Source organism: Canis aureus, chromosome 14 (genome assembly GCF_053574225.1).
Source record: "Canis aureus isolate CA01 chromosome 14, VMU_Caureus_v.1.0, whole genome shotgun sequence".
In the NCBI taxonomy this organism is placed as follows: domain Eukaryota; kingdom Metazoa; phylum Chordata; class Mammalia; order Carnivora; family Canidae; genus Canis; species Canis aureus.
The window spans coordinates 52,621,467-52,645,127 of record NC_135624.1 but is presented as its reverse complement, the minus strand read 5'-3'; the positions used below and the strand labels follow the sequence as shown (position 1 = coordinate 52,645,127).

The 23,661-nt window shown below is 45.9% G+C and overlaps 1 protein-coding gene across 1 annotated transcript in view; it reads left to right on the top strand.

Moving 5' to 3' along the window:
* The first annotated feature begins 285 nt into the window (after positions 1–285).
* The window catches only part of IGFBP7 (insulin like growth factor binding protein 7), a 71,594-nt gene continuing 48,218 nt past the window's right edge, over positions 286–23,661 (top strand). Inside the window, exon 1 of the mRNA XM_077848144.1 lies at positions 286–790. Coding sequence (XP_077704270.1) covers positions 316–790 — 475 coding nt within the window. The 5' untranslated portion in view covers positions 286–315. The remainder of the gene's footprint in view (positions 791–23,661) is intronic.

Sequence of the window (23,661 nt, the reverse complement as noted above, 5' to 3'; positions counted from 1 at the left end):
CGGGGGGCAGCAAGGGGCAGCGGAGGTCAGAGCGGGGCAGTGGAGGGGCGGCGGGGGCAGCGCGGGGCAGCGGGGGTGGGCGGCGGGGGCGCGGGGAGGGGCGGCGCGGCGCCGGGAACCGCACGCGGGCCCCTGCCCCGGGCCGCGGACGCCCCGCCCCTCCCGCCGGCAGCGGCGCGCGGCAGCCGGGCGGTCCCGGGAGGGGGACCGCCCCGGGGAGTGGTTCCCGCGGCCGGGCCGGGCGGGGCGCCGGGTTTAAGGCTCGGGCCCGCGGGGCCCCCTCAGTCGCGCTCCCGCCCGCCGCCGCGCCCAGCCATGGAGCGGCCGCCGCTGCGCGCCCTGCTGCTCGGCGCCGCCGGGGTGCTGCTCCTGCTCCTGCCCCTCTCCTCTTCCTCCTCTTCGGACGCCTGCGGCCCCTGCGCGCCGGCCGCCTGCCCGCCCCTGCCCCCGCGGGGCTGCCCGCTGGGCGAGACCCGCGACGCGTGCGGCTGCTGCCCGGTGTGCGCGCGCGGCGAGGGCGAGCCGTGCGGGGGCGGCGGCGCCGGCAGGGGGCACTGCGCGCCGGGCATGGAGTGCGTGAAGAGCCGCAAGAGGCGGAAGGGTAAAGCCGGGGCAGCAGCCGGCGGCTCGGCGGCGAGCGGCGTGTGCGTGTGCAAGAGCCGCTACCCGGTGTGCGGCAGCGACGGCGTCACCTACCCCAGCGGCTGCCAGCTGCGCGCCGCCAGCCTGCGGGCCGAGAGCCGCGGGGAGAAGGCCGTCACCCAGGTCAGCAAGGGCACCTGCGAGCAAGGTGGGCACGCGCGCCGGCCCCGCCCCGCCCCCGCCCCGCCCCCGGCCTTGGCTCCCCCTGGCGGAGCGCGCCCGCCGAGCCCCGACGGCTGCGGGGGCGGCGGACGGGCTGCGGGGCGCGGCGCCCCCTCTTCCCTGCCTCTCTCTTTCTTCTCTTTCTTTTCTTTTGCTGGTTTTATTTTGGAAGCCGGTTGCGCGCGCCAGAGGCGAGGATGCGGCGGGGCGAGCGTGCGCGGACCCCGGTGCCGCCCCCCCCCCCCCCGCCCGCGCTAAACAGCTGGCGCGGCCCCCGCTGCCGGGAAACGCCGGGGCCGCTGCCTCCGGGGTCCTCCCGCCCGGGCTCCGGGCGACGGCGGGGCCGGGGCGGGGCGGCCGGACGGGACCGGGGGGCGACGAGCGCCCGAGCGAGGGCGTCCCGCGGAGTCGCTCGCCGCGCGCGTCCGATGGGCTCGAGTGCCCTTTAAACGTTGGGTTTCGTTCACTTACTGCGAACGAAAGATCCTCAAAGAATAATCTGGCCCCTTATCTGTGGGCCAGAAGCACAAACTGCTGCAGGAATGTTTTAATGGTGTCGCTTGTATCCTGAACCTTCTGGCCGGTTTTGTTCTTTCGTGTCCCCTTTTTTGGGGCCTTCATCCCCCAGGATGCGCTGTTCAGCAGGAATGCCTTTGAGGCTGTTTTATTTCCGGGCAGGTCCAAACTTGCCATAAAAGAAAGGGGAAAATAAATAAGAGTCTGGACTTGTAAGGAGGAGAAGGGGAAAAAAAAAAAACCTCAGAGGTTTTAACTCTGTCTGAAATAACATTTTCCATAGGCAGTAACTTCAAGGGAGAGTTAGAGCCAACCTTGGCAGCCCCTCTCCTGGCCCCTGCCAGTGTAGAAAAAAGGAAGGGAGGCGGTTCTCCTGAAATGACAGGAGCAGTTGCTTCTTTAGAGCACAGCTCAGGCTTTCTCCACACTTTCCAAATAATTCTTTTTTTAGAGTTCTTCCCAGAACTCCGTGCTCTGATGAGTCCTATGTCACTAATTTCAGAGTTCACCCCCGAAAGCCTTGAATTGTGTAACTTACGGTTGACTCTTTATATTATGGTCACCTTAAGCTTAGAAAATCACCACCCAGAATAATTCACAGTACTTTTTTTTTTTTTTTTTTTAATCTTTTTTTTTTTTTTTTTTTTTTTTTTTATGATAGTCACATAGAGAGAGAGAGAGAGAGGCAGAGACACAGGCAGAGGGAGAAGCAGGCTCCATGCACCGGGAGCCCGACGTGGGATTCCATCCCGGGTCTCCAGGATCGCGCCCTGGGCCAAAGGCAGGCGCCAAACCGCTGCGCCACCCAGGGATCCCAATTCACAGTACTTTTCCAACAGGAATAGTCATGTCTTCTTTTGGATCTCATTTATCAGTCCTACCCTGAAAGAAGTGTGTGGGGTTTAAAAACTCATTCCACATACTGAGATTTTCTTAGAAACATTCCAAGGGGACTTTTTCCCCATAGTCCTTCAAATTCCTGGTTATCAGAGCAGAAGGTTAGCTTGGTGATTGTTTAAGCATTGTTGCCGGTTCTGGCCGGTAGCTGGTTTTATCCCTTTTTCTCTCCTGCTATGTGCATCCCTAAACGCACAGTGGGATTATAAGATCTTGAGACTGATAGTCCTGTAGAACTGTTCCTATCACCTCCATGTACACCCTGTTCCTTAGCATCTTTCCAGACTGCAAACCCCATGAAGATGCGGACCTTGTTTTTCTTTTTGTTGGGGGGGGGGGGGAGGTGGCACGGAATGTTAAGAGAACTAGCATCTAAAACTGAAAACCCTGACATAAATTAGCCTTTTCTTCCCAATCTAAATTTAGAGATATGGGGTCTAGGGCCTGGGACCATTTATGGGAGGAATGCCAGAGAAAGCAGAAAAGAATGTGAAGCCTACCAGTGTACTTTTCTACAACAGAGACAAATGGGGCTAAAGCCATACGTGTTAATACATTTTTCCTGACGTGGATGTGTTTTGACAATTACAGAGGCAAGCCGGACAGAGTGCCGTTTATTTCTGTGCCATTTGGTACTGGGGCTCTGCAAAGAATAGGAAATGCGTTTGCTAGCTTTCTCCAGCCATTTCCACCCCAAGAAGAAACTTGAGTTATGCTTCCTTGAGTATTTAGAGGAAGGGGGCATTGCTGTTCTCTCGTTAGCCAACGTTTATTGAGCATCTAGCACACATCAGCACGGTGTCTCTACAGCCAAGGATGCACCAACAGATCTGGTCGTGCTAATTAAAAGTATCCTAATTAATTAATTAAAATAAATAAAATAAATAAAATAAAAGGATCCATACAGGTTGCAACCGCTCCTCCATGAGTGGTTTCCTTAGAGCCCTGGAGACACTCCCAATCGTCCCCTTCCTTTCTGAGATCACCACTTAACCATATAGGAAAAGAACTTCCTCTGCTTGTTTTCTGTACCTGTGATAAGAGGCAAAGCCATCTTCTTGAAGATATGTCCAGAGGTAATGAGCTAATAATCTCAAACCTTGGAACTGCCATCACAAATTTAGTGCCGTTAGATCTTACTGAGGTCCCTGATGTCATGAGTAACTGGAAGAGGGGATTTGACAGTTCAGTTTAATAAGGACTTATTATAGACGTGCTGAGATCTATAATAAAATCACACAGTTGGAAGAGAATATGGTGCTCCTTTATTCCGTTTCTTGGTTAACACCTTTTGTTTGTGGTCTTTTAAATCTGAGCTTCTTGGCAATTCCATTTCCAGTGGTCTTACGTTTCTGTTTAGTGCTTTTAGGACCAAGTTCAAACTACCTGGCTGGGCATACGAGGCTCTTTACCATAACTGTATTATTTTGGCTTCTTCTCTCCAACCCCCTTATGGTCCAGCCACTGTAAGCGCTGCTGTTTGCTATTATTTGCAATCACACCCTCACCCTCACTATCTCTCCACCCTTTGAACGCCAGGCCTTCCAGAACTGGCCCATATCCCTTTCTCCATGAAGCTCCTTAACACCCCCGTCCTTCTCCACCCACCCTCTATCCCCATAATGATGTCCTTCTCCTCCTTTGGTTCTCTGTAGGCATCCAGCCATTTTTCAACAGTATTTATTGCAGACATACTGTGTATATGTAAGCAAGAGGCGTTCTAGCAGAAATAGTAAGACACTGAGCTCTAGAGCCAGACTCCTGGGTGTGAATCTCAACCCTGTCACTTATCCTTAGGCGAGTCGCTTGACCTCTTAGGACCGGGTTTTCTCGCCTGTAATAAAACGATTCTAACCAGACCTATCTCAGAGTTGCTGTTAAGACTCATTATAAGGGAAAGGAGGGGAACTGGGTGGGGAAAAATTAGGGAGACAAACCATGAGAGACTCCTAAGTCTGGGAAACAAAGGGTTGCAGAAGGGGGGGGAATGGGGTAACTGGGTGATGGGCACTAAGGAGGACACTTGATGGGATGAACACTGGGCATTATACTGTATGTTAGCAAATTGAATTTAGACTTAAAATTTTTATTTTAAAAGATTCAGTGTTATGGAGGTTATCCATAGCAAGCACTCAATAAATGTTCATTGTCATTATGGAACTTGAAAGTAAGCTCCATGAGGAAAGGGCATTTTTGCTCCTGATCTATGCCTACATCAAGTGTGTTTTAAACATACGTTGAATGAGTGTATGAATTTGCCAGGCATTCTTCTAGTCTCAGGGCAAGCAGCCTGAAATAAAATAAACAAGATCCCTCTTTCACGGCTTTTACTCTAAGCTTTAGACAGAAACAAACCTTTTCATTTGATAGCATGTCCTGTGAAGAATGCACCACAGGAAAATGGGATGGAGGCTAGGGGTGGATGAGCAGTGTTAAGTGGGGTGGGCCACGCCATGCAGAGGATCCATGTGGGGATTTCAGCAAAGGGACCAGAATTCCTGAGGGAAACACAAGCTCTGCTAGTTAGTATAGCATTCCCCATGGTCTCCAAAGGGCTCTTTGAATGTCTGTCTCCCCCCTCCACCCCCACTAGGAGCATCCTAAAAGAAGACGGACTCCACCTTATAATAAGTATTTATAAATACAGTGGCTGGTGGATAATTGGACACTTTGTAAATATTTGTGATTAAACAAAAGAATCCATGTAAGAAAGAGCCTTCCCATTTGGAAATGCAGGGTATGGACTCTCCTGCCTGCCTGTTCTCTTTTCTCCTTGTATATTGTGCCTTCCTCAAGTCCAGGCCAGTGAATACATCTGACTGTTGACTCCTCTTCCCTTCCCCGGCTATCCTGAACTCTAACATTAGGTAATCACGTTCCCCACCCCCCAAATCCCAACATTTCTCCGTCCCCACTGTGGTAAGGATTAGGTTCAGAGCTGCAGAAACTGTTCTGCAAATAGAAAAAGCTTCAGTAAAAGATTGTGGTTTTCAGAAACTCCTTTTGTTTGATGGATTTTATTTTATTTTTTTAATTTTATTTATTTATTTACGATAGTCACACAGAGAGAGAGAGGCAGAGACACAGGCAGAGGGAGAAGCAGGCTCCATGCACCGGGAGCCCGACGTGGGATACGATCCCGGGTCTCCAGGATCGCGCCCTGGGCCAAAGGCAGGCGCCAAACCGCTGCACCACCCAGGGATCCCTGTTTGATGGATTTTAAACATTCAGTCTTTGAGAAGCTCATTTTAATGTTGAAAGGCCATCATTTAAATGTCCATGTCCTATTACCAGCCGCCAATGAGTTATGAACTTGCGATATCGTGATTTATAATGAATGTATGTGTGATCATCCTCCCTGTTTCTGCAGCGAAGCTCCTAAAGTCCTTGGAATCTCTAAAGTGTGGAGAGTGAAACAAAAAAATAAATAAATAGGGATCCCTGGGTGGCTCAGCGGTTATGCACCTGCCTTCAGCCCAGGGCGTGATCTTGGAGACCCAGGATCAAATCCCACATTGGGCTCCTGCCTGCTTCTCCCTCTGCCTGTGTCTCTGCCTCTCTCTCTCTCTCTCTCTCTCTCTCTCTCGAATAAATAAATAAAATCTTTAATATAAATAAATAAATAAATAAATAAATAAATAAATAAATAAAGTGTGGAGAGTTATCAGGGTAGTTTTTGTTATGTTAATGAGTGACTTTGGGACCAAGGAGGGTGCTGGCTGCCTGCCAGTGGAACCAACCACTTGATTATTGGGTGGGAACTTTCAGACCCACCCACCCACCCCTATCTCCTGGGAGGACAGAGGGGCTGGAGATTGAGTTCAATCACCAATGATTGTCATTGAATCAATAATACATAGTGATGAAGCCTCCACAAATACCCAGAAGGGTCGGGTTCAGAGAGCTTCTGGATTGGTGGACATGTGGAGATGCTGGGAGAGTGGCCCTCCTGGACAGGGCATGGAAGCTCTATACCCCTTCCCCCATACCTTGCCCTACACATCTCTTCTGTCTGGCTCTTCCTGAGTTGTATTGTTGTATAATAAACCAATAGTTTTTTAAGCAAAATGTTTCTCTGAGTTCTGTGAGCCACACTTGCAAATTAATTGAACCCAAGGAGGGAGTGGTTGGAACCACCAATCTGTAAACAACCAGAAGCACAGGTGGCGAACTGGACTTGCAATAGGCATCTGAAGTCCTGTGGGACTGAGCTGTGGGATCTTATGCTATCTCCAGGTAGATAGTGTCAGAAAAGGATTTTAGGTCACCCTGCTGGTGTCAAAGAATTGGCACTGGTGTCAGAATTGTAGAACTTTATCAAAAGTTGAAACAGGGATTCCAAAATTATTAATGGTCTGGTTTATCTGCAGGGATGGGGGGAATGGAAGTCCGTGTAATACTTTGTTAAACTGACACAGTTCTACCATAAGATGGTCCCAGAGCCCAGAGGAGAGGGATCCTTAACCCAGATTTGTAAGAAGAGAGCCAGGAAAGAATTCCTGGGAAAATAAGGTCCTGAGACAAGAATGTACAGGAATTGGCTGCAGAAAAGCTGGCATGGGAGTTGGAATGGACTTAGAAGGGAGGTGAGAAGGGTATCAGCTGTGGAAGGACTAGCACGTGGTTCCATGGGGCTGCCTTGCGGAGAGAGAGCGAACTATCCAGTTCGCTGGCAGCTGGACCGTTGGCAGAGTCCAGTGATGGAGAAAATTAGATGCATCAAAGTTTAGAGGTGATCCCAAGAGTAGTGGGACCTATTGAGTGCTGCTGTTGGATTTATGTTTTTTAAAAATCTGTATTGGTAGGGGCGCCTGGGTGGCTCAGTCAGTTAAGTGTCGACCTTTAGCTCAGATCGTGATCCCAGAGTCCTAGGTTCAGGATCAAGCCCTGCATTGGGCTCCCTACTCAGTGGGGAGTCTGCTTCCCCCTCTGCCCCTCACCCCACTTGCTTGCTCTCTCTTTCTCTCTCTCTCAAATAAATATATAAAAATCTTTTTTAAAAAAATCTGTGTTGACCACCATTAGAATGGATTGGAAAGGGGCAAGACTTGCAGTCAGACTCCCATTAGGAAGCTGTTAAAGTAATCCCAACGGGGGATGCCTAGACTTCTTCACAAGACCTTAAGTTTCTCAGATCTTAGAAGCATTGTCAGGTCTGGGTTCCTAACCTACCATGACAAGCTGTGTGTTCCTTGGGATAGAGGAGCCCATTGTGCCTCGCTTTACAAAGTGCCCTCACGTCACTAGCTCATTAGCCAGCCCTGCTCCCGAATTACAGCCCTTTGCTCATTTCTGGAAGCTCTTCCTTTCTCTCCACAATCCCCATTCCTCTCTCTCCTTCCAAATCAGAAACCGAAAAAGTCACATCCCCCCAAAAAAGTCTACCCCAGCCCAATAGAAATACTTTAAATATTTTTTCTGGCCTCCTTTGTCCTTCTTGAGCACAGAAACCTGAGGGCCTTGGTTCCTTCTTATTTTATCTAGTTTTAATCACTACATTTCAGGAAAGATTTGAAAACCCGAAGAAGCTTTAGAAAAGCTAATAGGCAGCCTTGGAAAAGGGTCTAAAGGACTTAAGATTTTTTTTCTAGGAAAGGAATCCAAAGAACAAGTTAATGTTTCTTCATGGTTGGGGAATGAGTTATTAAATGGAAGGTGCCAGACCCGTTCTACAATTCCTCAGGAGATGGAATTAAACGGCCTGGAATTAAGTAGCCATGAGGCACATTTAGATTACCCAGTAGGAAGAACTTGCTCGTAAAAAAAAAAAAAAAAAAAAAAAAAAAAAAACACTGCTCCTGTTGGGAGGCCAGAGCATTCTGTTTGAAAGATTCTCTCATGGAGAGCTGAGAGAGAACTCAAGTGAGGAAGGGAAGCATGTGGAAGAGGCTGTTACAAGTTTTAAAATCTTTGATCCTTGGTGTGCCTGGGTGGCTCAGTGAGTTAAGCACCCGCCTTCGGCTCAGGTACATGATCCTGGGGTCCTGGGATCAAGATCTAGCTCCGCATCAGGCTCCTTGCTCAGCGGGGAGTCTACTTCTCCCTCTGCCTCTTATCCTACTCATGATCTCTCTCTCTCTCTATCTCTATTTCTATCTCTTTCTCTCTCTCAAATAAATAAAGTCCTTTTAAAAAATTAAAATCTTTGATATTCTAGAGCTATGAGATAGAATGATTGAGCTAAGCAGGCATCTATTGACACCACTAAATATGATTTCCATCCTTCCCCTAGAGCCTGCCCCCTGGGTTTACTGCACACTTGCCTTCTACGAGAAGCTGCCTTATAAGGCTCTCTTTCAGTAGTTTAGTGACAAAACTCTCTTGGACGGAGCCCAAGGCCAGCCAGCCTGCCTTCATTCTAAATTCCTCCCCACAGTGGATAAGATTATGGAGCTTCCTTTACCTCGAGCTACCCCACAAATGATCTCACCTCGTCTGTGTTTTTAATTGTAAGACAGCCTCTTGTTTTTAGCAGCTATTAAAAAGGAACCTGAATTGTCAAAAGAACTTTTAAGCCAGGGAACATATGAATGTAACCTTTTTTTTTTTTTTTTGTAATTTAGATCCAGGAGTGGCACTGTTAGAAAGATTTGAGATGGGAGAAGGCTTGTGACTGTATAAACAATTGTCAGTTTATTTTTAGGCAATTCTGAAGATTTCCCGGTGAGACCTTTTACTCTTCAGGAAGGTGGGTGGGAGGGACTAGAAAGGTCTAAGGAAAGCTTTCCCAAGGCTCTTCTGGGTGAGTTTTTCAGGTGGATAAGACCCACCACCCCACTAGCCCACAAAGCGTACAAAAGAGAGTGAAGAGCTCTGGAGAAAGCCAGGGTTGATCTTGGGTGGCGGAGCAGGGAAGGATTTTTCTCTTTTTTACTTCAAATTGATATAAATAGTTCATGGTGTATTGAGTTCAAATAGTTGAACTCTTTTTTTTTTTTAAGATTTTATTTATTCATGAGACACACAGAGAGGGGCAGAGACACAGGCAGAGGGAGAAGCGAGACTCGATCGCTGGACCCTGGGATCATGACCTGAGCCAACTGAGCCATCTAGGTGCCCCTGAAAAAGTTGGATTCTATCTCAAGTTGGATTAATGGCAGAATGATCTGGAGCCTTTGAACAAGCTTATTTATTGAATTGACATTACCCTTCTACAAAGGAGGGCTGGTGCGGTTGACAAGGAACAGCTGGAGCAGGGGGTCACCCCACCTAGTGCCTCCACCCAGAGAGGTCACCAGAGAGAGGAGCCAGCTGTGGACCGGGCCGCACCCAGAAGCAGGCTGAGGTGGCACAGAAGTTCTGTGTCTGAAAAGGAAGAATGGTTCAGACCTGGTGAGACAAACTAGTAACCCAGTGTTGACAGAGCCACGTTCATACGGTTGTGGCTTTACTCACTTACAGTAGGAGGGCCAAGGACAAGCCGGCACGTTCCAAGTAGAGTTTCCTGTGAAAAAGCAGCACCCTCAAAACTTCGAAATGACACATTTAATTAATTGCGAAGGTCAAATTAAAGAACAGATACGAAATAGCTGTGAAGTGTGCAGCACCAAACAAATGTCAAGAGTCATTGACTAGACTAAACTCCTTTGGGGCAAGAGCTCTCCTTGGGGCCTTGTAGGTGGTGAGTCACTGATGTTTGTCGGTAACTCAGAGTTAACTGGGGGCTTCTGTGGATGTCTGCTCCTTTGCCACTCACAGCAGCCTTGGAAGGTAAGGGGAGTCCTCCAGTTTCCAGATAAGGCCCTGAAGGTCAGCCATCACACAGCCAGGAAACCGCATTTCTGGTGTGTAAATCTAGGTATCTTATAGGCTTGCTGTTCAGAGTGTGGCACGTAGACCTATAGCATCTGCTCTCTGCACTTTCTCTTCTGTAAACCTAGAGAGTTATTTCAAAATGAACAGTTTAAAACAAGAGTCAAGGGGCACCTGGGTGGCTCAGTCGGTTGGGTGTCTGGCTTCAGCTCAGGTCATGATGCCAGGGTCCTGGGTTCGAGCCCCACATTGGGCTCCCTGCTTGGGGAGGGGAAACTGTTTCTCCCTCTACCCCTCACCCCGTTTGTGTTCTCACTGTCTCTCTCCTTCTGTCTCTGTCTCTACCTCTCTCTCACTGTCTCTCTTCTCGCTCTCTCTCTTACTGTCTCATAAATCTTTTAAAAAAAGACTTTAATGAGTTTATCTTGCTTATATTTTTCTCTTTGATGAATTGAGGGGGGTATATGGTAGATTCCTGTGTCAATAGCTCTAAAAGAGTTCTTTCAATGAGCATAAAATAGAAACTCTTTATGATAACAAAGTTGACGTCTTAGTTTATTGGCTCTTTGTGGTAAGGTGATGTACCTTATAATAAATGTCCTATTACATTCAATGGAAGATGGTATTTCTTACAGGAGTGCATCCGAGGGGCCCCCTCATGGATACCTGAGCTCAGTCTTGCGTCTCCTTCCAGGTCCAAACTGGGGAGTCTCCTCAGTTGCAGCCCAGAGGCTTTGGAGGGCCAGGGTGCTGGGAGCAGCTGGCCTGAATCTTTTCCCGAACAGGACCTCTTGGAGCATAACGGTTGTGCGTGGTATTTGATCACTTGCCAGGCCTCTGGGTAACTCCGAGTGGACTGAAGGAGGAGGAAAATCACTAAGCTAACTGTCAACACGCTCGAGTGTTCGCTTTCACCTGAAGTCTTAGCTCTGAGCCCTGCCTGGGCCCTGCCCCCAGCACCACTCTGGCCTCCGTTTTCCCGCCTGGGATAATATTTACTCCACATCTAAGCTGTGATTCATCCTAGGCCTACTCTTTAGGGATCGAAGCATCGTTTTGTCAGTCAGGTGATGACTTGCCAAAGAAGGCAAGCCCTTATAGGGGCTTGAGGACTCCAGAATAATCCATTTTGACTTTCTGAGAGGAAAAAAGAGCGCACTTTAATATTCTGACAGGCAGAAGTGCAGCTGACTTCAATCACTCCCTTCTTTCATGCTGTTTTTCTTGAAGGAGGGACGTCTCCTGCCTTCTCGGAGGCTTGTCTTTTCCCTGAGTGAGAAAGGCTCAAAGACATTACATTTACATCACGACAGATGAGCCGGCCAGCGGTCAAGTGGTTGAATCAGGAAAGCTTTAGATCTAACATCTGTTCTGCTCTCTTCTGGCCTGACCCCAAGCGAGGGAGAAAATTTTATCAAGGAATAGATCTACTGGAACATTCAGAAGGTTTTGAAAGAGACCACACAGAAGCGAGGCTTTAGGAATTTGTCTGGGAAGCCGGAGCCTGCAGGATGCAAAGCCCGCTCCTTCTCCCTGGGAGCTTTCAGAACTTCGTGCTCCGGGAACAGGAACCCGAAAGTAAACTTCAGTAGCAGCTGCAGCAATTCTCCTGCAGCCCCGGCTTCCGAAGGACCCCCCCTTGGGGAGGCTGTGCCGCCTGTGACCCAGAATGAAATGCTGAGGCGGCAGGCCGCTCCCAGTTAGAGGAGGCGAGGGGACGGGCTGCTAGTTAGAGACGCCCAGCCCTGCTGGGGAGCGCAGGCCGGCCCAGAGCAAGACGCTGCTCGAGTTTGGACAGGCCAGAGCTTCGGAGCCGGAGGCCCTTGAGAGCAGGAGGGAGAAGCGGATGCAGGTTGGCCCTTTCTGCACCACCAAGCCTTTGGTTCACCAGGAGAGAGCTGCCAGGGCTGGGGCAGGCCCGTTGGGACCCAGCTGTGATGTGGGGCAGCGAGCCTCCCTCACTCCTGCCTCCTCGGAGGCCTCTTGCTTTTTGCTCTCTCTGCCTGGCCTGGCCTTGCCTGCTGCCCTTTTCTCCTGCCCCAGCACGAAGAAGGATGGTTTTCTCTCCCCAGCCCTCACCCTTCGTGAGTTCCAGAGCTCGGCCAGCAACTTTATAAATGATGAACTCTGCTCAGTCCACTCCCCCAACTGCACCCCCAGACGCATGAGCTGCACCTGGCATTCCCCCGTAGAGCGCGAATAAGCAAGAAGCAAGAATAATGCCACGTCTCAAGGCCCGTGTTAACCAGGAGATGGTTGTCCTTTTCTTGATGAAGTTTTCTTGGGATGAAGTTTTTTCAGATGGTTTAGGATCCCGACTTATCCTATGCATCAGCCCAAACCCAGTGGCCTCCCCCAGGTCTAGCCTAGGAGGTAGGGGAGACAGCCATAACCCCCTGGTGACCGTGGGCTTGATAGGTCTCCAAGGCTCACCCCCGGCTGGACCCTACCAATTGTCTTCAGTTCTTAAGACTTCTGGGTCACCCAGCAGCCAAAATGATACACGTGACAAAATACAGTGGAATGGTTAAGGATGTGAACTTTGGAGTCAGACCCCGTGAGCCAAATCCCCCTTTGCCACTTAACTACTTGTGGGACCCTAACCTCCTTGATTCGTAGTTTTTTTTTTTATTGCAAAGCAGGTATAATATTAATGTCTGCCACTTAGGGAACATGAGTGAGCTAATACATGAAAAGCATTGGTATCCGGCACATAGAAAAGTCTCATTAAATGCTGTTTCATTTCCGCTTTTATTGTTACTAGCATTATAAACCCTTATACAATTTAGTTTGTAAGTGACTAGACTGTGGCATGTTGATGTCTTTTTTTTTTTTTTTCTTTCTAAGAGGGAGAGGAGGAGGGGCAGAGAGAGAGAGAATATTAAGCAGGCTCCACATCCAGCTCAGAGCCCAATACGGGGCTCAATCTCACAACCCTGAGTTCATGATCTGAGCTGAGATCAAGAGTTGGACACAGCCAACTGAGCTACTACCCAAGTGCCCCTGACAGGTCGATGTCTTACTTTGAACAATCCAAATGTAATACTGCCTTATGTATCTCCCAAGTTAGATCTGAAACCTGTATTTAGGTCTATGCAAACAAAATGGCAGGATGACTTTGTGATAAACAAATCCCTGAAAACTCATCTACCTCTTGTTCTTGCTCTTCAAGTATTTTAGGACAGGGAGTTCTGCTCCATCTCCAGGAGATCCCAGAGCCAAATGCAAACAGTCACATGGGAGCCACCCAGGATGCTGGCCAGAGGGTTCACTTTGCTTTACAGCATGGAATATTTCCATCTTCTGTGTCACACACTTTTTTTTTTTTTTCTAATAGCACCTTTCAGGTATAGAGGATATTTTAGAATCAAAGGACACTCAAATTAGTTTTTTTTTTTTTAAGATTTTATTAATTTGAGAGAGAGCATGGATGGAGAGAGGGAGAAGCAGACTCCTTATTGAGCAGGGAGCCTGATGCAGAGCATGATCCCAGGACCCCGAGATCATGACCTGAGTGGAAGTCATCCACTTAACAGACTGAGCCACCCAGGCACCCAAAGGACACTCAAATTAAGTAATTATTGGTCTGTTTCTTCCTTGTATATATAGGAAATGTTTTGGGGTTATGTTGGTTGGTTCATTAAAAACAAATCAGAGAGACTGGCTCCAAAGAGAAACATAAACCCAAATCAGAGATTGGCCAAGAGTATGATTAGTATTGGGTACATGTTGGGTATTAGGCTTGACCGCTGAAGACTTATTGGTGGAAATAATAAAACCCTTTGCTTGCAATTCATGTATGTCCTTTTTGGCTTTCACCTGTAGCCTCAGCTTAGTAAGAACTCCTTTTAAAAATCAAAACACTTGGGACCCCTAGGTGGCTCAGTGGTTGAGCTCCTGCCTCTGGCTCAGGTGATGTTCCCAGGGTCCTGGGATCAAGTCCTGCATCAGGCTCCCTGCAGGAAGCCTACTTCTCCCTCTCCCTCTGCCTCTCTCTCTCTCTCTCTCTGGCTCTTTCATTATAAATAAAAATCTTTTTGATTTTTATTTATTTTTAAACATTTAGCTATAAACAGACAAGTTTAGACTCAAGAAGGTATCCACGTAGGTGGGTTCTTTGCGACTACTCAAAAAATGATGCCGTCAACCTCCCAGCAGAGGGTGGAGAGCAGAAGAGAGGAGGGTATGGAGAGGAAATTTAGGAAGCTAGGTAACTTTTCAGATCCACCAGCTTCAGCAGTTTTGAGTGAAATAGAACACTGGACCCACCAACTCTTGGCACACACTGTGTGCTCCGACACATTCTAAAGCGATGGTTCTTGACCTTGGCTGGATGTCACAATCACCTGGGGAGTTTTATAAAATTCTGATGCCTGAGTTCTACTGCAAAATTCTGATGTAATTGGCTTAATTGGGCATCAGGATTTTTAAAAACTCCTAGGTGATTTAATGTCCAGGCCAGGTTCAGAGCCATTGTTCTAAAAGGACTTCAGGTGACTTTGGAGGTGCATTGTTTCCTTCGGTTAATCACGATATTGATGGACCAATTTTTGCTCCATTTATCTGCACATAATGTTTCGCAGCAGGACAATTTTTCAGAATATCTATTTTACCTTGGGAAGCGGAAGCCCTCGAAAACATGAGCACTCAGTACAGTGCAAGCGGCATGGTAGTTTGGCTGCTGCTTATCTCCTTGGCTATTTCAGTGCAGTTTTATGAGTCAGAATGGAAATATTCCTACATTTACTGGTATTTGTTGGTATTAATAAAAGTTGGAGTGCCACAGTACTTTAAGTACTAACCTGAAGCCATATGACTCAATCGTTCAGTCCTGTCCCTAGAATATAAATTCCATGAGCCTAGTGCTTCTTATCTGTTTTGTTCAGTTTTTAATCCCCAGTGTCTAAATAGTCCTATGGATAAGATAGTAGGTATTCAATACACACTTGTTGAGTAAATTAATGAATAAGAGTGGATTAGAATGTGTCCTATGGGAAAGGGGAACCTTCACACAGGTGGATGCCCACCTCTCTCCCCGTCCCTCCCTATTCAGGATCTCCAATGGGGAGAGGTGATGGTCCAGCCTAGAGGGGAATCTTTTGTCCCTTGGCCGAGTGTCCCAGTTGTCATCTTCTCACATTGCCCTTTATACTTACATCCTGCCGTCACAAAAACCCTGAGACTGAGAGTAAATGTTCAGTTTGATTATATCATCTCCCTCAGTCACCTCCCAGGCAGTGGCTCTGTGACCTAAGGAAAGTTACTTAACCTCTCTGAGCATCAGTTTTCTCATCTGTAAAATGAAGATACTACCTACCTCACAAGCTGGTTGTGAGAGTTACATGAGTGAATGTATTTTAACTGTCTAGCACAGTGTTTGACCCACAATTGGCCCTTAATAAAGGTTACTTCTAGTCTGTTTTCCCCTTCGGTGAAACGGCAACAGAGGAAGACACAAATTCAGTTCGTTCCCATTATTTGTGGTAATGCAGACACTGAATTAGTGAGTACTGAACCATTGCTCTTAGGGGCAACAGACTTAAGTTCCTGATCACATTTTCATTAATCGGTACATGTGTATTTGTTTTATGTGTATTTCTGCTTAAAGACACTTTATTTAATACGTATTGTTGATTTATTTGCACTGAACTCAGGCCAACAACCTGTAACTCCTGCCGGAGTGAAGCATTTCTAACACACATTTTCTCTGTAAGACAGGTAGCCTTTTCTTGCTGGAACACTAGACAGCATTTCAGCACTACGCTTGGGGACCATTTTAAACAGTGAAATCACCAACAGGAAACAAAAAAATGCAAAAAAAAAAAAAAAAGTGGCAATAATAGACTGTGAAGGGGATTCTTGTTTACAGTGTGAGAGCTGAAACGAGCAGTTTGGCCTTGTTTGACCTCAGCTGGGACCTCAATTTTTTTTTCCACTCTGCACAAGAAATTTTTTTTGTACCCTGTACAAGAATCATTTGATTTGAGGGTTATAAATGTTAATGAGTCGGTGGCTCCGCAATACGGAATCCATGAATAATAAGGATCAACTGTCAGAAATAGATCAGTGACAAGCATTAGGAACTGTCAGGATTTCTGAGGACAGTACACGTTATGGGTTGTGCTAGACTGTCCCCGTGACAAGCCTCTGTTTTCTCCCTGCAACTCGTCTGCAAGCAGGACTCCCACTCCACAGGTGTTAGAAGTGTAGGTTTTATCGTGTTTTTATGGGACAGCAGGAGGCACCTCCCATTTCTTCTCCAGCCTTCCCAGCAGCCGGAATCTCCTGCGTGGCTCTTCCTTCACACAGAGCCAGGCTTGCAGGCACCCTTCTTCACCTTGCTCAAAACCAGCTCTCTCCTCTCTGTCTGGATTTACACTCAGCAATTAGGCTCTATCCTGGCTTCTCTGAGTTCACCCCATCCCTGAGCTCAGGAAACGAAGGTTACCTGGATCATCACTGTCATTAGAAGTAGAGAATTATGATGATTCCCTAGGAATCATGTCAAGTACCTTTTTGTAAATGCTGTGCTGGGTGCCATAATAAGGACATCTGCAGTGATGAGAAAGTTAACGCCCCTTCCCTAAGGAGCCTACAAACCTGTGGTCTGTCTGATGGTTTGTGAAGTACAGGAAGGCAGACTAATATGAAAGAGGCCCGTGTAAGTCAGGTCAATAAAAATGCGTAGGAACAAAGAACATCCACATGACCGAGCCCTCAGCTCTTTACTTTGAATAATTAGAAGCATATATTTTCCATGCAGTTTCCACTGAAAGGGAAAAAATGAACAAAGGTACCTTCACGTTTGTAGCCTATGAATACATTATAATTTAATTATTGACTTCGTGAGCTGATAAATAATGTAACTATGGCTCAATGTGTAGTATATAAATGACATAGTTATTACTTTGCCCAAAGTGACATTCTGGAGTGGAGACAAATGGATTTTATTTCTTTTTTTTGCTCAGGATTGAGCTAAGGATAGACTGTTGATCCAAAAGAATCTCAAAGATTGTGTTTACCCTGGTAAACACTGAGAAGAAAAAAAATACAATAAGTTCACTTTTGTTCCACCTAGTTCCCTGACAAAAAGCAAAATTATAAATAGGTACGAATGACCTACTGAAATCATGAGGATACTATTTTGCACTTAGTGATGCATTGTCAGGTGGTTAGCTTTTTGGACAAACTACAGTGGGTTTTAAATTCTAGACGTTTCTTATCCTTGTTAATTAATTTCAGCTGGCATGCAGTTTATGTGTGTTCTGGGAATGTGAGCTCATTTAATTTTGTTTTCAATTAAGATCATTTTTGTTACTGAAGAAAAACCCAAACATTATGGAGGCTTGTAGAATTCATTGAAATCAGAGACTGTCATTGTTAGTTTTTTTATAGTACCCATTTCATATTTTATTGTATTTCATTCTAGCAGTTTTCTAGGCATGTATCATATAATTAAATAGTGTTCTTCATATATTTTTATTATTTTCATTTATAACTACTCTCTGTGGACTCAAAATGTCTTATAAATATTATTTATAATGCTACATGATTATTTGAATGAATCCTACTTCACCCCAGTTTTCCTGTCATGAATAACCTTGAAATTCACATCTTTGGACATAAAGGCCTTCTTCTGCATTATATTTTTAGAATAGACTCCACCTTGGAGTGACTGATTCAAAGGTTTGAACATTTACCAAAAAAATTTTAATATATGTTGACATTGGTAATTCCATTTTAAAAATTAGCCTCTTCTAAATTAGACATATTTTCCCCAAAGAACAAAAGGCCAAAAGCAAAGCATTCTGTTATGCAGTCAAAATTACTTTGGGGGAGTGCCTGGATGGCTCAGTGGTTGAGCGTCTGTCTGCCTTTGGTGCAGGTTGTGATCCTGGGGTCCCACAGGGAGCCTGCTTCTCCCTTAGCCTGTGTCTCTGCCTCTCTCTTTCTATGTCTCTCATGAATAAATACATTTTAGAAAAAGAAAAAAATTACTTTGAAATTATCTTCAGACTTGAATTATACTGTGACTGTCCCTCTCCAATGGCGTAGAAACCAGTGAGAGTAGTACCTTCACCCCTGTCCCTGTCTATGAAATGTGTAGTGACTGACCAACATCCAGATCCAGTTTGCTTCCAGGCTTACCAGGCATTGGGAGTAGAGAGTTAGAGATCAGTTAAAACTCCTCCATCAGGAGTTTGCTGTAATGCCTTTCATTTGTTAGAGTCCAGTTTGGTCAGTCATACCTTTCAAAATAATAGGGAGCTGGAGAGAATATGCCTTTGTTCATCATTGAATTGGGATTCATTAAAAGCATGTGTATCTCTGTGAAAGTAGCTTGAAAATGTCTGTTGTAACAGCAGCCACCTCTATGAGATCTCAATGGTCAACACTTTGTGAACTTTGGAGGTTTTGTCTTTAGTGTCCTTTCACAGAAGAAAAATAATAGCCTTTACAACTCTATTTGGCCATGGTCAGACACGCATTCTCAGCATCTCGTTAAATACGAGTTCCATGCATGATCATGAGCCCAGGGCTTGACCACCTGTTTCATCTTGCTTTTGTGAGATGTACTGCTACTCTCCAGCTCTCAGGGTCAACCGATGGCCTGTTCCACTTACTAAAACTGGAAAAGAATGTGTTTACAACGTTTTACTGCACGTGTCCTTGCAGCTCTCCTTGGGTCCTTAGAGATTGGCAAAGCCTCATTTCCTTTTCCTCAAATCCTTAATCTCTAGCAATTCAGCGACAATAGTCCTCTGTGAGGCGGTTGTTCCTGCGAATACAGTAGTAACCAAAGAATGCTGAGAGGATAGATTTATAAAATGGAGAAGCTGCACATGATTATTCCAGCAGAATTTTCCCCATTATTTTACCAGGAGTTAGGAATAGTAACAATACCCTAAGTCAACAGGATAGTACAAGTTATAAGAATTTTTACATATGCACATATGTATGTCACCTTTTAATCCTCACAGGATCCTTGTGGTGTTAAGTGTTATCCCTGCATTATAAATTAGACAACCAAGGTTCAGCATATGTGAGTGCCCTAGCAGAGCTCTGATGAACAGGAATCCCTTGAAGCTGGAGCGAGGGTTTTCCGCAAGCAGATGTGTACCTGGGCACACACCTTTGAAGCCACAGGAAACTAAAATCGAGTCTCAGAACCAGTTAAACCTAAGAGATGCTTCATTCTAGTCCCTAATCTGTGGATTCCAGTTTCTATTTCCTGTATTTTTATGCTATATTTCCACAACTTCCAGTTACTCTGATTATTACCAGTGTGTGGAAATGCATGTGTTTGTGCTGTGCTTATTTTGTTAAGCCATGTATGTCTTTTTTTTTTTTTATTTTATTTTATTTTTATTTATTTATGATAGCCACAGAGAGAGAGAGAGAGAGAGGCAGAGACATAGGCAGAGGGAGAAGCAGGCTCCATGCACCGGGAGCCCGACGTGGGATTTGATCCCAGGTCTCCAGGATCATGCCCTGGGCCAAAGGCAGGCGCTAAACCGCTGCGCCACCCAGGGATCCCAAGCCATGTATGTCTTGTTGAAGAAAGATATCCAGAAAGTCTAAAGCTGTTGTTTTAGTAAGTTCAAATAACGTAAAGTCGAGGTGTTGGCAGTGGCAGTTGCCTAGTTTAGCATGATAAAATTATCCCCTAAGTGCCCATGATTAACTTGGTTAATTACAAGTAGCCCAACTCCCAGTTGTGCACACTGCCTGGATTGTTGGTTTTGCTCAATAAGCAGTATGTCATTCAATATCCTGGGGAAAATGCCAAATAAGTTTAAAAAGGTAATCAGGTAAATCACTGCTTTCACACATATTTTCTAAAACTCATCACTAAAAAGTAGAACTTGGGGTGCTTGGGTGGCTCAGTCCATTAAGTGTCTGACTCTTGATTTCGGCTCAGGTGGTGATCTCAAGGTCACGGGATCAAGCTCCGCATTGGGCTCTGCGCTCAGTGGGGAGTCTGCTTCTCTCCCTCTGCCCCTCATCCCCTCTACCCCATGTGTACACACTCATTTTCTCTCTCAAATGAATTTTTTAATTGTTTTTATTTTTTTAAAAGATTTCATTTATTTGAGAGAGAGAGAGAGAGAGACCAAAAGCCGGGAGAGGGGAAGAGGGCGAGAGAGAAGCAAGCTCCATGTGGGGCTCAATGCTAGGGCTCCAGGATTGGGACCTGAGCAGGAGGCAGGTGCCTAACTGAACCACCCAGGCACCCCTACATAAAAAAATTTTTAATTTTAATAAATAAAAAGCAGAAGAACTTTTGAAGAACAGATAAGTTTTCAGTCAATTCGAATAAAATTGAGTCCTGGGAGATTTATCATGGGTCTGTATGTCTGTGATCTCTACGGAATGAGAATGTGACCTGAAGCCCTTGAAACCAACAGGCTGTATCCTAACAACTGAAAGGCCTAACTTTGAACACTGCCAAAGAAAGCAGGAAATAGATTCCTCATGGAAATATGACATCGCAGACCCAAGAAGTTCTTCGGCAGAGAAGTGAAGGGATATTTCCCAGCAGTATTCTGAATTAGCCGTGTAATGTAGTTTGTATGCAGCTTGTATTATTCTTTAGTTTGTAAATACTGTTGGGTTATGTAAGTCTGTGCCTGATGAGAAGGTGCCATTCTGTGCCGGTTCCTTCAACCTGTACGGGGTGGTTGGATTTGGGGAAGGGAAAGAGAAGAACCATCCCCAAAAGAAGGCAGCAGCTAGTCTATCAGTAAGGAACGTGTTCAGCTGCAAATAACAGAAAACCTGGCTACAGTGGCTCACCCAGCTCGGGGTCTGCACAGCAAGGAGTCCAGGTGTAGACAGCTGCTGGTATGGATTTAACTGCTCAGCAATGCCACTGAGGACCCAGGTCCTTTCTGCTCTTTCATCCTTTGCCTTGTGTTGGCTTCTATCTTCATGCTAATCGTTTCAAGGGGGCTTCTGTGCCTCTGGTCATTGAGTCTTACTCGGGGAGGGGCGGGGGGCAGTAGTTAGTAGGAACAGGGACAGTGCAGTTGTATATCCCGTTTTATCAGGTGAGCAAAAGATTTCCAGAAGCTCTTCTCTCAGCAAATGTCTGCCTAATGTCATTGGCCAAAAATGGGTCAGTTGGCTACACTACAGCAAGAGAAACTGAGAAGAGGGAGGTAGAGATCGGGGCAGAGTCAGGCCTACCCTCTCTGCCAGAGCTGGGCAGCAGTTTGTCTTTGCAGAATTATTAAGGCAAATTCAGAGGATGACTGCAAGTTCAGTGGTTTGGAGTCCACAGATGCCATCAGACTTCAGTAAACAGCAACCAGTTACTTTTGAAAACCAGATGATAGGGCGCCTGGGTGGCTCAGTGGTTAAGCATCTGCCTTTGGCTCAGGTCGTGATCCTGGGGTCCTGGGATTGAGTCCCGCATCAGGCTCCCCTCTGGATGCCTGCTTCTCCCTCTGCCTGTGTCTCTGCCTCTCTCTGTGGGTCTCTCATGAACAAGTAAATAAAATCTTAAAAAAAAAAAAAAGAAAAGAAAGCCAGATGATAAAATAGATTATGTCTGGGGAAAAAATGAGACCAGCTTTATAGCAAAATATGTCATTCGCAAAATTCAGTGTGAAGAGGTTCTATGGAAAATGTACCAAAGATCTTGACGGAGACCATTATGAAAGAAATGACATTTCATTCCTTAATGGTTTCCTTTATAGAAGGGATAGGTAACAGGTTTGAGGATTCCTGCCTAATTTGCTTTTATGATGTGGAAAGGGATACTTTGAAGGTAAACAACAAGGTTTTTAAAATTGCTTTTATGCAGATATGTGCTATGAAAAAGCTTAGAAAACAAACTTTATGCAGTTTATGAAAAATCAAGCTTCAGTTCATCCTCAGGTGTCTTGGTATGATGAATTCCTAATTGTTATGTTTTTATGCTTATTTAAACCATACGTATTGCAGAGGGGTTTGTTTAGGAGAGCGTGGGGTTCAAATTCCTACTCCTATAGTTACTATATGCATGATTTGGGGGCACCTGGGTGGCTCAGTTGGTTAAGCATCTGCCTTCAGCTCGGGTCATGATCCCAGGGTGCTGGGATCGAGCCCTACATTAGGCTCCCTGCTCAGCAGGGAGTCTGCTTCTCCCTCTTCCTCTGTTCTTCACCCACCACCTCTCTCTTTGCTCATGTTCCCTCTCTCTCAAATAAATAAAAATCTTAAAAGTAAATAAATAAAAAGATTTTTAAAAATAAGTGCATGATTTGGCCAAGTTTCTTGACGAAACTGAGGTTCAGAGAAGCTGTCTGTAAAGTGGGAACAGTACTGCCTGCCTAGCAGGGCTGGTGAGAGGAGGTGCCTGGCTCACAGTAGGACTCAAAGTCTGGTTGCTGCCCTCAGCATTAGTGGTACTGTGATGCTTCTGGAACAGCCCCAAAATGTCATACCTTGGTACTTTTATACTTGTTCTTCCCTCTTTTTCTTTCTTTTTTTTTTTTTTTTCTTTTTCTTTTTCTAGAGTTGTGGTGATTGAAGGTAGAGGCAGAAACTAAGTGGTAGGAGTGGTTTTAGGGATTGCAGGGAGCAAATTAGGATTATTCTTGCCCAAACTAGTCCAGAACCTCTCTGTTTTTATATATGTATAATATATACCCTGCCTTCTTCTGACATTGGGTGTGAATAGTTTGTGTCCCCACGCTCTTCAGGTGTAACAATGGTGTTGTAAAACACATTAAGCTTAGAAGAGAGTCCAGACTATACATTGAGTGGATGTGTTGTATGGACAGGTTGCTTAGTCTCCTGGACCGCTCCATCCCTTCACCTGTAAAGTGGAGCTAGCAGGGCTTGTATTAAAAGGATAGGGTTGGAGCTCGTGGGTGGCACAGTTGGTCAAGCGTCCAGTTCTTAGTTTCTGCTCAGCTCGTGATCTCAGTGTTGTGAGATCGAGCCTACCTGGGGCTGCACGCTGAGTGTGGAGTTTGCTTGAAGTTCTCTCCCTCTCCCCTCCCCAGTTGTGTTCTCTCTCTCTCTCTCTCTCTCTCAGATAAATAAATCTTTAAACAAATAAAAATAAAGAGGTAGGATTGTGAGACGAAATAAGCGAGGTAACATGTTTGAAAGCCCTTTGTAATGGTAAAGCATGGTACAAACGAAAGATTTTATTCCTTTTGGTTTCACCAATTGTCACAGCAACAGCTCTCAAATATGCCCACCAGGTTAACTATCTCATATACATCTGTGTCAAATGTTTACTTTCTAATGGGTTGCCCCATGTATGACTGGGCCACCTCCTTCCCTTCAAATCACCACCAGCAAGTGATGCCCAGGGACTGCTCACGTTATAGCGTGTGCCTGAACCAAGCATAATTAGTAAAGAAATCTGTCACAACAAATTCATACACAAGAAAATACAAAGTACTTTAAGGTCAGCATCAATCTGAGATCATCTGTTCCTCTCCTGCTCTTCATTAGTCGGGTAATCAAGAGTTGGCAGTGTTCTTTGCAGAAGCTCATGCTGCATATTGACCTGGGTAATGACGGCAACTTTTATGTTAACCATCAATCACTTTAATGAGTATAAGAATGCCTCCTATCAGCCTTCCAGAAGATGCAGGCATTAAGAGTAACTTGTTCATGGGTGAAATATGTGAGTGTCTTCTCTGGGTTGGGTGCTGTGTTGGTGCCGTGGGCATAACACCAACTCCCGTC